Here is a 14,458-nt window from a genome sequence, read left to right as displayed (position 1 = left end):
AGTGATTGTCTTGGAGGAAAGATTCTGTGAGTGGCCCCCACGTCCTTCTCACAACGGTGTCTTTTTTTTTACGAGGCCGAGTTGCAAGCTCGACACTCAACCCGTCACGGATAGAAAGCGTGCCCGGGAGCAGCTCGACTGGGTTCGAACTCGGGAACCTTCACTCCGGAGTCCGGCGCTGATGTCACTGTGCCACCAGCTGGCCCCCTGTTACCATACTATTTCCTTTTATTAATTTGTTCCGTTGATAAGGCAAACAACAGGTTATGTCCTTTAACAATAAAATACTAATTAACCATTAATCATCCGCCAATATGTTTTTCTTTTCGATAACCCCGACGAACATGAACAGCATGTGCTTCTTGTCTGGTCTTGCAACATGGACTGGCCCACCTGCATTACGTCTAGGAAAAATATCTGAATGGCTACAAACCCTTTAACTGAGTAATTGCTTAATATTCCAAAATTATGAGCGGAAGCAGCTGGAACAAAACAGAAACAGGGTTTGAAATTTATCAACTTCCACCCCGTAAATTGACAATCTAGAGTTTTAATTTGCTTTTCCACTTATTTCAGGATCCTGAACATATACTATTGAACCACTATTGAAACTGAAACAATGTTTTGGATGTGTTATTAATAAAAGCTGCATTACTGGGATTGGAATTGATTTATTACTGTCACAGGTACTGAGATTCAGTGAAAAGCTGGTCTTGCGTACTGTGTTCATGTAGATCAAATCATTACCCGGTGCACTGAAGCAGAAAAGGGTAAACCAAAAACAGAATGTAGAATAAAGTGCAGCAGTTAGAGAGAAAGTGCAGTGCAGGTAAACAATAAGGTGCAAGGTCATAACAAGGTAGATTGCAATGACGTGTGTCCATTTTATCCATCTAGAGGACCATTTTGTAATAATAGCTCCTTTAGATCTAAATATTTCTGAGGGTATTCCAACCTACATGCAACTGTCCAGGAAAGACAGCAAGTACAGTAGACAAGAAATCTTGTTGCAGTGTATGATAAAGCTATGCATTACACAATAGAGTAAGCTGTAAAGTGATTAGTGTAGGAAGAATCAGACAGCACAGCAGTGTAGTAGTTAGCAAAATACTTTACAGTACAGACGACCTGGGTTCAATTCTTGCTGCTGCCTGTAACAAGTCTGTGCATTTCGTTTTATCCGGGTGCTCCAGTTTTCTCCCACAGTCCAAAGACGGACCAGTTGGTAGGTTAATTGGTCACTGTAAGTTGCCCCATAGTTAGGGTCAGGTTACATCGGGGGATTGTTGGGCTGCGTGGCTCGAAGAGCCTGAAGGGCCTATTCCACGCTGTATCTCAATAAATTATTAAATAAATCTAACAACTCTTCTGTGTTCATACATAGAAACTGCAGGCCACATGTAATGACACCAAACAGAATGCATCATGAATAGGCATTTCAGAAAAAAAACAGGGACCGTGGACAGTGCGCCAGATTTGTTCCATCTTTGGAATATTCCTACACATGTCAAAAGGCCCCATTCTACTTTGCAAGCAAATCCTGGAATCTTTATTTACCACTCTGGTCATCTGTATGGTAACTCCTGAAAGCTAGTGCTTGCTGGGCCTGAGTCCAGCTCCAAATAGGACAGCATCCCATTAGCTTCACAGTTGTGAGGTGACTACAGCCTTCAACCACTGCCACTGAAACAGAAAGATATCCCAAAGCTGCCTCATTATCTAGTTGGATCTAGTTGTAGAAGAACCAAGATGCATGATATTTACAGACACAATACACTGCAAGGTGAATGCTAGAAAATTGCTCCCACCTAACCCCGGCAAGCCCAAATAAAATTCACAGTGCCACTTTAGCACCTGTCTTCAAGAACACTGAGAGTAAGAGAAATATACTGTATCCCAAAGTCCCCAAACACAATTATTTACTTAGCAAGTAAGAAAATCCTGAACATTTCCTCACTAATAAATGAATGAATCTGCTTTTGTGGGTAATGGTGCAAATTCTACTCTCTTTCCTTGTCCCTTCTCAAACCTCTTTAGGATGTTACTTTTAAAAAAAGTCACTAAACATTAGCTTATATGCTGAAATATATTCCAATTATTTCAAATTCATTAATAAATCGATCATGAGCAACCCTTTAAACTGCACTAAGCAGCATTAGGATATTGTATTGATAGGTTTTAATCATTTTATTCTTGAAATTATAGCAGAATTAAAGTGAAAAGTAAACTTATGAATGTTCTAAGCATATTCATTTGTTATATTTTTACAGCTGATTATATGAAGTTCATATTTTAAGGCTGCTAGTGAAAATTCAAATTTATGCAAATGAAAAAGCCTATAAAACTCAATGGTATCTGTCAAAATTTATTTTAAAATATCAAAATCTACAAACCACAGTATTTGTTGAGATCATTATCAGATGAGTCAATGTAAAATCAAGTTCCTTCTAAATCTGGTGTATATACTGATTTTATTTTATTAATGAGATTAAACTAATGTAGAAAGCACCTTCAGGAAAATCATATCAGTCAATCAAGTCAGTTCAGCTGAGTTGTGGAGGTGCTTTCACATCAAATAAAGCTTAGATTATGCTTCGGTTCCCCAAGACCAGTGAGCTGCTGGAAGAAATACAGTGCAGATTTTTCTGTGTTTTACTGCAAATGTGAAACCATAGAACCATAGAAACTACAGCACAGAAACAGGCCCTTTGGCCCTTCTTGGCTGTGCCGAACCATTTTCTGCCTAGTGCCACTGACCTGCACACGGACCATATCCCTCCATACACCTCCCATCCATGTATCTGTCCAATTTATTCTTAAATGTTAAAAAAGAACCCGCATTTACCACCTCATCTGGCAGCTCATTCCACACTCCCACCACTCTCTGTGTGAAGAAGCCCCCCTTAATGTTCCCTTTAAACTTTTCCCTCCTCACCCTTAACCCATGTCCTCTGGTTTTTTTCTCCCCTTGCCTCAGTGGAAAAAGCCTGCTTGCATTCACTCTGTCTATACCCATCATAATTTTATATACCTCTATCAAATCTCCCCTCATTCTTCTACGCTCCGGGGAATAAAGTCCTAACCTATTCAACCTTTCTCTGTATCTGAGTTTCTCAAGTCCCGGCAACATCCTTGTAAACCTTCTCTGCACTCTTTCAACCTTATTTATATCCTTCCTGTAATTTGGTGACCAAAACTGAACACAATACTCCAGATTCGGCCTCACCAATGCCTTATACAACCTCATCATAACATTCCAGCTCTTATACTCAATACTTCGATTAATAAAGGCCAATGTACCAAAAGCTCTCTTTATGACCCTATCTACCTGTGACGACACTTTTAGGGAATTTTGTATCTGTATTCCCAGATCCCTTTGTTCCACTGCACTCCTCAGTGCCTTACCATTAACCCTGTATGTTCTATGTTGGTTTGTCCTTCCAACGTGCAATACCTCACACTTGTCAGTATTAAACTCCATCTGCCATTTTTCAGCCCATTTTTCCAGCTGGTCCAAGTCCCTCTGCAGGCTCTGAAAACCTTCCTCACTGTCTACTACACCTCCAATCTTTGTATCATCAGCAAACTTGCTGATCCAATTTACCACATTATCATCCAGATCATTGATATAGATGACAAATAACAATGGACCCAGCACTGATCCCTGTGGCACACCACTAGTCACAGGCCTCCACTCAGAGAAGCAATTCTCTACCACCACTCTCTGGCTTCTTCCATCGAGCCAATGTCTAATCCAATTTACCACCTCTCCATGTATACCTAGCGACTGAATTTTCCTAGCTAACCTCCCATGCGGGACCTTGTCAAAAGCCTTACTGAAGTCCATGTAGACAATATCCACTGCCTTCCCTTCATCCACTTTCCTGGTAACCTCCTCGAAAAACTCCAACAGATTGGTCAAACATGACCTACCACGCACAAAGCCATGTTGACTCTCCCTAATAAACCCCTGTCTATCCAAATGCTTGTAGATTCTGTCTCTTAGTACTCCCTCCAATAACTTACCTACTACTGACGTTAAACTCACCGGCCTATAATTTCCAGGATTACTTTTCGATCCTTTTTTAAACAACGGAACAACATGAGCCACTCTCCAATCCTCCGGCACTTCACCCATAGACAGCGACATTTTAAATATTTCTGCTAGGGCCCCCGCAATTTCAACACTAGTCTCCTTCAAGGTCCGAGGGAACACTCTGTCAGGTCCCGGGGATTTATCCACTTTAATTTTCCTCAAGACAGCAAGCACCTCCTCCTTTTCAATCTGTACAGTTGCCATGGTCTCACTACTTGATTCCCTCAATTCCATAGATTTCATGCCAGCTTCCTTAGTAAATACCAAAAACATGCACCAAAAATGTAGTTCATAAAGATCAATCCTTAGCTGGTACTTATAACGGGAATAAAAGTACTCTGGAGCCAAAGGAAGACTTAATGAAAACAGCAATGCTGGAAGTAATTTTTGTATCTTTGCAGCTCATAGGTCAATGTTATGTGGGTTGAAATCAGAGAAAGTAAAGGAGAAGAAATACAAAATAAAAAATATGGTAATTAGCAGACAAGTGCTATCACTTTTTTATAGTAACATAAATAAGCAGATCAGTCAAATGAATTTGGGAATAAAAATTGCTGGTGGCTTATAGCTAATTACTTGTATTACTGGCTTCATAGAAGGAGCCAGCTATAGTGTAGGTAGTTATCACATAAAAAATCCGAGTTGTCTGGGAAGATAACATTGATCCACACTTTAATCAAACAGTTAAGAAGAGATGTACCTTGTCAGTTTCCAAAGCAACTCTCTTAAGTGGCCTTCCACTGTGAATTGGCAACAGTGTTCTTAATGTCAGTGGTACATTGTGGAGACATTACATGTAAAAACCTTCCTTTTGAATACTGGTGGTGTTTTAAATTAACTAGCTGCTCCCCCTATTCCACAGCTCCAGAGCTAACTAACTTCTCAGTCTTAAAAAACAGTTTGAAAATGCATGGGAGAACTTGCGCAAAGCTGAATTTCTGCAAGTCATGTCTTCTGGAACCCAGAAAGCTTTGTTTTGCATATATCCAGGAAGATACCAGCTGACGCTGAATGGAAATTCATGTTTTGATGAATTAAGAAGTCGTGTGTTCACGTCACTTTCCCAAGACATATGCAGACTGCAACTTGGCAGGAAGCCAAGTGCAGTGCTGTTCTGCTACAGCTGTATGTCACTGCAGGTACTGGTCTTCAGTTGAGATTTTAGATCAAAACCCAGCCTGCCACAGCGGGACTTTTTCCAGAAGGAATGGGAGAAGTGTTTCAATGTATTCTCATTTCGACCACGATGGCATTTTTATTCTTACTATTCTGACACCTTTATATTCATTTCCTTCAATTCACAGAAAATTAGCATAAAAGGAAAGTTTGGGAAAAAAAACAATTTTAATGTTTTGCAATAACCATGAGCAGAATGGATCCCATCTGAAAAGCAATGAATTGTGAACACATCGCTCTAACATTTAACCATTCAACTGAAAATGCTGATCACTGGGCAGCTGACTCACCAAGAGATGTTTTTTGCACTCCTTATAACTCACCAGGGCCCCATTCCTTTCACATCCCCAAAACTCAGGAAAACCCTGATCCCTTTGCTCATAACTCCACGACTGAACATGGCCACAAGCGTTGCACTCCCCTTTAAAACTTGCAAGTCATGGGAGAATTTATTATAATTGGGCAGTGCAGTGGCTCACCTAGTAAATCTGCTGCCTCACAGAACGACAGACCCAAATTGAATGCTGACCTCCAGCACATCCTCTCTACAACTCTCCTCTGGGCACTCCAGTTTCCACCCAGATTTGAAAGATGTGTGAATAGGCTGGCTACCTGGACACTGTAAATTACCCTTACAATGTAGAATTAGGCGAATAGATGGCAATATGGCAAGAATAAAATGGGATTAAGGGCCTGCTTGCACATTGTATAACACTTGACTGTTCCAAGAACTAAAAAAGCTAATTGAAGTGGTTGGGGCATTAACAGCAAATAACATCCAATAGTCCAAAAGATCTGCCAGTCAGATGCCACCAAATTCCTGTGCATGCCAGATAATCACCATGTCCAGATCACGAATAACAATGGCAGTGTCATGCCCTTGAGACATAGTGATTCAATCTAACCACAAGTTTGGCAAATTTCAACACTTTCTGGGTCGCTCTGCATTCTTAAATTTGAACAGAAAACAGGAAAGCCATAATCCAAAGTGAAGGATTCCATAATTGAGGGGTTAAACCAAGGCAGGATAAACAAATGATTTAAAGAAGATGATTAAATTCTACTGACTTCAAAGTAATAAACTGCTTCCAATAACAACACACGTGCTGAGAGGCACAAAATGAGCATACCACTGTCTATCACTTTGATAGATCTGTTGGGGAAATTGGAGTGAGGGCTTTACAGTTCAACCAGCAACAGGGCTCACAAATCACATAAATTCAAAGGTACAATCAATACCCGACTGATTCTTAATTCCATGGAGAGGAAGAGGAAAGGGGGATTATATAATCTCCTCAGTGATGTCAATAAGATTTATTGCCTTTTAAGGTTAAAAATAAAATGAACACCTGGCAAACTTCAAAAGCTGCAAAGAAAACTGATGCTTCAATTGATTAAGAGGATTCTAAGAGCTCCAAATCTCAGACACCGTCTCTTACTTACCCCCTGAACAGGACCCCACTGAGTAACACCAGGCCATTGTCTCCCACACCATCACCAACCTTATTGAATCTGGGGATCTCCCACCCACCACCACCAATCTCATAGTTCCCACACTCCACACCTCCCGTTTCTACCTCTTACCCAAGATCCACAAACCCGCTTGTCCAGGTAGACCCATTGTTTCAGCTTGTTCCTGGCCCCACTGAACTCACATCTGCATACATTGGCTCTGTTTTACCCCCACCCCCCAGTTCAGTCCCTTCCGACCTACATCTCTGACACTTCACATGCTCTGGATCTTTTCAATGATTTCAGGTTCCCTGGCCCCCATCATCTCATTTTCACTACAGATGTCCAGTCTCTATACACCTCTATTCTCCACCAAGAAGGTCTCAAAGCTCTTCATTTCTTTCTGGACCACAGACTCAACCAGTTCACCTCCACCATCAATCTCCACCTTGCAGAACTTGTCCTCACTCCAAATAATTTCTCCTTTGGCTCCTCCCACTTCCTTCAAACAAAAGGTGTAGCCATGGACACTCGCATGGGTCCCAGACACGACTGTCTGTTTGTCTATGTTCTAAACCTGCACTACTGACCGCTCCGCACTTTTCCTATGCTGCATCAACAACTGCATTGGTGCTGCTTCCTGCACCCATGCTGAAATTGTCAATTTCATGCACCTTACCTCCAACTTCCACCTTGTCCTCAAATTTACCTGGTCCATTTCCGACACCTCCCTCTCTTTTCTCAATCTCTCTGTCTCTATGTCTGGCAACACCTTATCTACTGATGTCTATTAAAAACCCACAGACTCTCACAGCTATCTGGACTATATCTCCTCCCACCCTTTTACTTGTAAAAGTACCATCCCCTTCTCTAAACTCCCCCATCTCCGCCGCACCTGCTCTCAGGTTGAGGCTTTTCATTCCAGAACAAAGGAGATGCCTTCCTTCTTCAAGGAAAGGGGCTTCCTTTCCTCCACCATCAATGCTGCTCTCAACTGTATCTTTTCCATTTCATGCATGTCCCATCTTTCCGCCACCAGGGATAAGGTTCATCTTGTCCTCACCGACCACCCCACTAGCCTCCGCATCTAGCACATATTTCTCCAAAACTTCTGCATCTCCAATGGGATCCCACCACCAAGCACATCTTTCCCTCCCCTCCACTCCACTTTCTGCAGGGATTGCTCCTACTTAACTCTCTTGTCCATTCATCCTTCCCCACTGATCTCCCTTCTTGGCACGTATCCTTGCAAGCGGAACAAGTGCTACACCTGCCTCTACACCTTCTCCCTCACTACCATTCAGGGCCCCAAACAGTGTTTCCAGGTGAGGTGACAGAGACTCACTTCTGAGAGTCTGTGGGGTCATATACTATGTCCAGTGCTCCCGGTGTAGCCTCCTGTATATTGGTGAGACCCAATGTAGATTAGGAGACCACTTCGCTGAGCACCGATGCTCAGTCTGCCAGAAAAAGCAGCCACCTATTTGAATTCCACTTCCCATTCCAGTATGTCTATCCATGGCCTCCACCACTGCTGTGATGAAGCCACACTTAGTATGGAGGTACGACGCCTTTTATTCCGTCTGGGTAGCCTCCAACTTGATAGGATGAACATCGATTTCTTGAACTTCCAGTAATACCACCCCCCCAACCTCCTTCACCATTCCCCATCTCCTTTTCCCTCTCTCACCTTATTTCCTTGCTCACCCATCGCCTCCCTCTAGTGATCCTCTCCCCTTTTCTTTCTTCCATGGCTTTCTGTCCTCCTCTATCAGACTCCCCCTTCTTCAGCCCTGTATCTCCTTCACCAATCAACTTCACAATTCTTTACTTCATCCCTTCCCCTTCAGGCTTCACCAATCACCCTGTGTTTCTCTCTCCCCTCCCCCTATCTTTTAAATTTACTCCTCAGATTTCTTTTTCCAGTCCTGCCTGAAACGTCGACTGTACTCTTTTCCATCGATGCTGCCAGGCCTGCTGAGTTCCTCTAGCACTTTGTCTGTGTTGCTCGGATTTCCAGCATGTGCAGATTTTCTTGTGTTTGCTTCTATTGATAGGATTTTAATATCTTTGTGCTAGTGAATTTACCCAAACACTCATCTATATTTTTGTGTACAATGTAAAGTGTAGACAGTAATTGATAAAATATCCTGGTACTGCCAAAGATAATGATATACCATAACTACAGGAACAGACTAGCGGCAGGTAAACACTTTCATACTGTTACTGTTGGTTCTGCACACCACACAAAACAAAAACATACATTGAATACAAAGGACATGCATATATCCACTAACATCCCAGAGATGCCCATGCAATCATCCAATACAAAGTTAAGAGAAAACATCCAGTAACATCTCATGCAGTTGATAGAAAATTCAGTGGGCTAGAACAGGAAATGTTACACTAGAAAAAAAAATTCTACTTCTATTTGCTGCTGATGCATTTAGAAAAGTGTGACAATGCTTCTTACACAGATTACTTCATATTGAGTATGGGCATACTTTAAATGCACTCCTCTCAAACACATACACACACCAACACAGCCAAACTTGTTGCATTGAAAAGAAGTTTGTAAAGCCCTCCTCGCTATTGAGCACATCTGCATGGAGCACTGTCGCAGAAAGCAGCATCCATCATCAAAGGCCCCCCCCACCCCCCATCAGCCAGGCCATGCTCTCTTCTCGTTGCTTCCATCAGGAAGGTGGTACAGGAGCCTCAGGGCCCACACCACAAGTTTCAAGAACAGTTATTACCCCTCAACCACCAGGTTCTTGACCCAGAGGGAATGACTTCACTCACTCCATCATTGAACTGTTCCCACAATGGACTCACTTTCAAGGAATCTTCATCTTATTTTCTTGATATTTATTGTTTGTTTTTTTTTATTTGTGTATCTGTTTACTTGTCTATTTATTTTCTTTCTTTTTGTATTTGTATAGTTTGTTGTCGTTTGCACATAGGTGTTTGTCCATCCTGTCCATCAAAGATCTACAGTGTATGCCCATAAAAAAAAAGAAAATTGGAGTTGTATATGGTGACGTATATGTTCTTTGATTAATAAATTTACTTTGAACTTTGATATTTCCCTCAACTTCACATTGGTTCTTTTGTCAATTATACTATTTCCCTGCCCCTGAATGATAGTCATAATTGTTTTCCCTCCTGCCTCCCTGAACAGTCTAGGTAATTTTGATAACTAAAACCCCAGATTACCTTGCCTCAACCTCACTTCTGGCGAACAGTGCACCGTCTGAAATGAACTAACGGGGAACTACTTGGACTCCTTCCCTGCCACATACGCTCATGTGCAGGACAGTTGTGTTAATAACTTCACAATTTTATATCAGAGATTTTATTCGAAATGTGGTCATCAAGATTTATAATCTCTGAGGGATGCCATGGTCTAGTGTAGCAGTTAGCTTGATGCCATTACAGTTTGGGACATTGGAGTTTAATTCCAATGCTGTCTGTAAGGAGTTGTACATTCTCTCAGTGACTGCATGGGTTTCCTCTGGGTGCTCCGGTGTCCTCCCACAGTCCAAAGATGAACCAGTGAGAAGGTTAATGGTCACTAAGCACTGTCCTGTGATTAGACTAGGGTTAAATCAGTGGGTTGCTGCACTGTGTAGGCTGTGCTGTATCCCTAAATAAATAATAGGATGATGTTGTTCTTTATTTCTATCTCTGAAATCATATTTTTCTCTATGAAAGCATTGACTGAAATCCTGTTCTGCTGTTGCAGTGTTGCATGCTGGCCTCCATTAAGTCTTATGGACCGGCACCTCATAATATTAAACTCAAACAGGGATCCATGCACTGATATGGCATGCCATTTCCCTTCATATCTTTAATTTTGACAACTAAAGTTCCGCTTTACAGAACACAAAATGAAATGACATCTATCAATGGATACTACCTTTAATCCAAACAATGATATCAACTTTCATTCAAAATATCATGATGTTCAATTCAATAAATCTGATTCTGATTATTGGAATAATCACACAGATCCAGTTAAAACAAAATTATATGCTTGATATGTGCGAGTAAAAATCATAGTAAGTTTAATGCTGTCCAGACTAGACAGATATTGTGATTTTAATTGTCAGTAAATTCCACAGCAAGGCTTAATCTGTGATTCAGGTACTCATTTATCACAGTTTTTAACATGGATGATCATTCTGAATTTTCAAAGGGGTCCACAGATCAAGATGAAGAACAATGGCCTCAAAAAGTTAGTAAGAGCTCTGTTTAGTAATTGACCCAAACTGCGTGCTTAGACTTCTAATTGTGTCATGTGTATGGGAAGAGGCAGGTAGGGAGAGGGTAACGGTATTGGGAGACCGCTGGTTATGGTTAGTACAAGCTCTTTGTATGTTAATACATCACCATTTGGATATGCACATTTGGAATGAATTTCGGTAGAGGTGTAATAGCCGGTCTAGGAATATAACCGTACTGTGCCCAAAGAACCACACAAGCATGCAGGGAGAAGAGGGAAACATGCAGAAGAAACAGAAAATACCTGTACAGAACCACCATGTCGGTCAGCTGCCAGGTGAGCTCTCAAGTGATGGGGGTTGGCCTGCTGTGTGTCCCAAGCACCCCTGTGCTCTGCTGACTGCCATTTTTTTTATTTTATAAAGCATGCATGGAAAAGGAAGAAAAGAAAACCCAACAACTTATTAAAACCACATGCTGTGGGAAGATTAAAACAAACTTAAAAGCACCTCAAAAATTGCACAAAAAACCCACAAACTAGAAAACAGACAAAATGATTATATGAATCGCATAAAACCAATGTTCATGCATACAGGACTGACAGTTTATATATTTTTGCTGTAATATTCAACTCACAAAGTTCTGATTTTAATGCTCACTGAATTACTGCTCACAGCTGCAAACCCTTCAAGACTGAGACAAAGCAGACGAAGACTAGAGGTTATTTGGTTATGATAACTTCCCATTCCCTCTGATATCATAAACCCAAGACCTGGCCTGCTGCGTTCACCAATTTTTATGTGTGTTGCTAGAAATTCCAGCATCTGCAGATTTCCTCATGTTTTCATTTTCAATATTTGGACAATTTAAACAACACCACATGATTCAATAACGCATATTCAATCTCTGAGATACTAGAGAAACAAAATTAATATCTTGCTATCTCATCAGCAATTGACACTCAATCTACATCTAAACAAAAGGTCAGGTAATTTACTTGTTCTTGCGAAGGAGCCTCAAACAGAATTCAGTGGAAGCTTATCAATGTGGTTGTTTTGCCTCCATATCACTAAAAGTCAGAAAAATAACTAACTGATATGTTAGCAGGAAATGCCATCCGTTTATTTCTGCACTATGGCAATTGAAAGCACCTTTTATCAAAGTGAAATGTAACAATATTCCTTGGATCCATTCACATCCTGCTAGCATGACTTGCACTTTCCCTGTCATACGTGCATCAAATGATATCAGTTCTCATAACATTAGTATCATCTGAAAGACTGGTCTACCTCGACCAGAATGCTTGTGATTGTCTGCTGGGACCAACTGGATTCTGAAGGTGCATCTCTGGACTGAGATCGTTGCTCTCAGATATCTCCACTTACTTGCCCTTGAAAAGGATCCCATTCTTGTCTGTTAGGCCACTGTCTTCACACCATTGTTAATTTCATCAATTCTGGAGTGCCCCAATCCACTGTTATCAAACTCTTAATTCCTTTGCCTTGCCTTGCATTCTTTCTACCTTCTACCCAAAATCCACAAACTTGAGTATCTGGGTAGGCTCATTGTCTTTGCCTGCTCCTAGCCCACTGAACCCATGTCTGAATAGCTCGATTCCATTCTATCCTCCTGGCTCAATCCCTTCCCACCTACATCGGTGATACTTCACATGCTCTTGATCTCAACAACCTTCAACTCCCTGGTCCTCACCACCTCAATTTCACTGTGGATGCCCAGAACCTATACACTATCAAGAAGGCCTTAAGCTCTCCACTTCTTTCTCAACAACCGGCCCAAACAGTTCCCCTCCATCACCATCCTCCTCCATCTGGTAGAACTGGTCCTCACCCTCAACAATTTCCCCTTCGGCTCTCTCACATTCTCCAAGTTCAAGGAGTAGCCAAGGGGGCACCAGATACACCCGCCATTTTGGTGGGTACGTGAAACAGTCCATTTTCAAAGCCTTTCCTGGTAATGCTTCCTAATTCCTCCTTCTTTACACTGATAATTGCATTGGTGCTGCTTCATGCACCTATGCTGCGTTCATCAATTTCATCAACTTCGCCACCAACTTCCTCCTTGCCCTTAAATTAACTTGGTCCATTTCTGACACCTGGCTCCCCTTTTCCGATCTGTCACCATCTTTAGAAACAAACTGTCTATCAACATCTTTTACAAACTTACCAATTCCCGTAGCTAACTACACCTCTTCCCACCTGGTCTTCTGTAAAAATGCTATTCCTTTTTCTCAGTACCTTCATCCCCACCGCATCTGTTCCCAGAAAGAGGTTTCCTTTCCAGGACTTCAGAGATGTTCTCCTCCTTCAGAGAACAGGGTTCCCCTTCCACCATTGATGCTGTCCTCACCATCATCTCCTCCATTTTCCAGACATCACGTTCACCACATTTTTCCAGCCGCCTTAACAGGGATGAAGTCCCTCGTGTCCACACCTACCATCCCATGAGCCTCAGCATCCAACATATCATTCTCCACAACTTCCACCATCTTCCAGCAGGATCCTAGCACCAAACATATCTTTACCTTCCTCCACACTCTGCTTTCCATAGGGATGCTCCCTCTGTGATTCCCGTGTCTATTTGTCCTACCCCTCCTGGCAAATATCTCTTCAAGTGACAGAAATGCTACAGCTGCCCATTCACCTCCTTCCTCATCTCCATTTAAGGCCCTAAACAGTACACCTGCAAATCTTCTGGGGTCACCTATTGTATCCGGTGCTACCGATGCGGCCTCCTTTACATTAGGGAGACACAACATAAACTGTCCAATTCCCGGGTTGCCAACAATTTTAATTCCTGTCTCCACTCCAGTTCCGACATATCGTGGCAAAAGAGGCAGCCATGGACTGATGAGGGCACTCTCAAGGTGGAGGAGCAACATCTCATATTCCATCTGGGTAACCTCCAATGATGGCCGAACATTGATTTCTCCTTCCTTTTCTTTCCCCTTCTTTTCCTTTCCTCCTTCCCTCTTCTTCCATTTCCCACTTCGGCTTCTTACCTCTTCTCCTCACTTGCATATCACCACCCTGATGCCCCTCCTCCTTCTCTTTCTTTCATGGTCTACTCCCCTTTCCTGTCAGATTCCTTCTTCTCTAACTCTTTAACTTCCCCAACCACCTGGATTCTTTCTTTCTTTTTAAATCTTTTTATTGAATAAGTATACAAAAAGGTAAGCCATATAGGCACTAATACACTGTTAGAATATAATAAAATTACAGAAGATATTAATACAAAAAAAATACTACAAACAATGTAATTTAAACATAACGTACCAAGGTAACATAATAGTATACTAATTTATATATATATATCAATAGAGAAAAGGAAAAAAAACCCCCCCAAAAAAACCCACCGTGCAACTAACTAAAAGCAAAGCAATGGGCTAACTTGAAACCAAACAGAGTTAAAAAACTTAACATCACGTCCTCAATCCTGACCTCCATTAAAAACAGTAAAAAAAAACAAGAAGGGTATATATTACATTAAATG

General features: G+C 41.6%; 1 protein-coding gene across 4 annotated transcripts in view; it reads right to left on the bottom strand.

Moving 5' to 3' along the window:
- Nucleotides 1-14,458, bottom strand: part of LOC134357319 (casein kinase I) — a 251,189-nt gene that overhangs the window by 12,306 nt on the left and 224,425 nt on the right. For 2 of the 4 annotated variants that reach the window (XM_063068720.1, XM_063068721.1), the window contains exon 11: nucleotides 11,253-11,348. The exons of the other annotated variants lie outside the window; for them this stretch is intronic. In XM_063068720.1, the coding sequence (XP_062924790.1) occupies nucleotides 11,253-11,348 (96 nt within the window). The remainder of the gene's footprint in view (nucleotides 1-11,252; nucleotides 11,349-14,458) is intronic. 4 annotated transcript variants of the gene reach the window in all.

The sequence above is a fragment of the Mobula hypostoma genome, chromosome 16 (genome assembly GCF_963921235.1).
Source record: "Mobula hypostoma chromosome 16, sMobHyp1.1, whole genome shotgun sequence".
Lineage (NCBI taxonomy): Eukaryota > Metazoa > Chordata > Chondrichthyes > Myliobatiformes > Myliobatidae > Mobula > Mobula hypostoma.
Note: the sequence above shows the minus strand (reverse complement) of the source record. Positions and strands in the feature narration are given on the sequence as shown.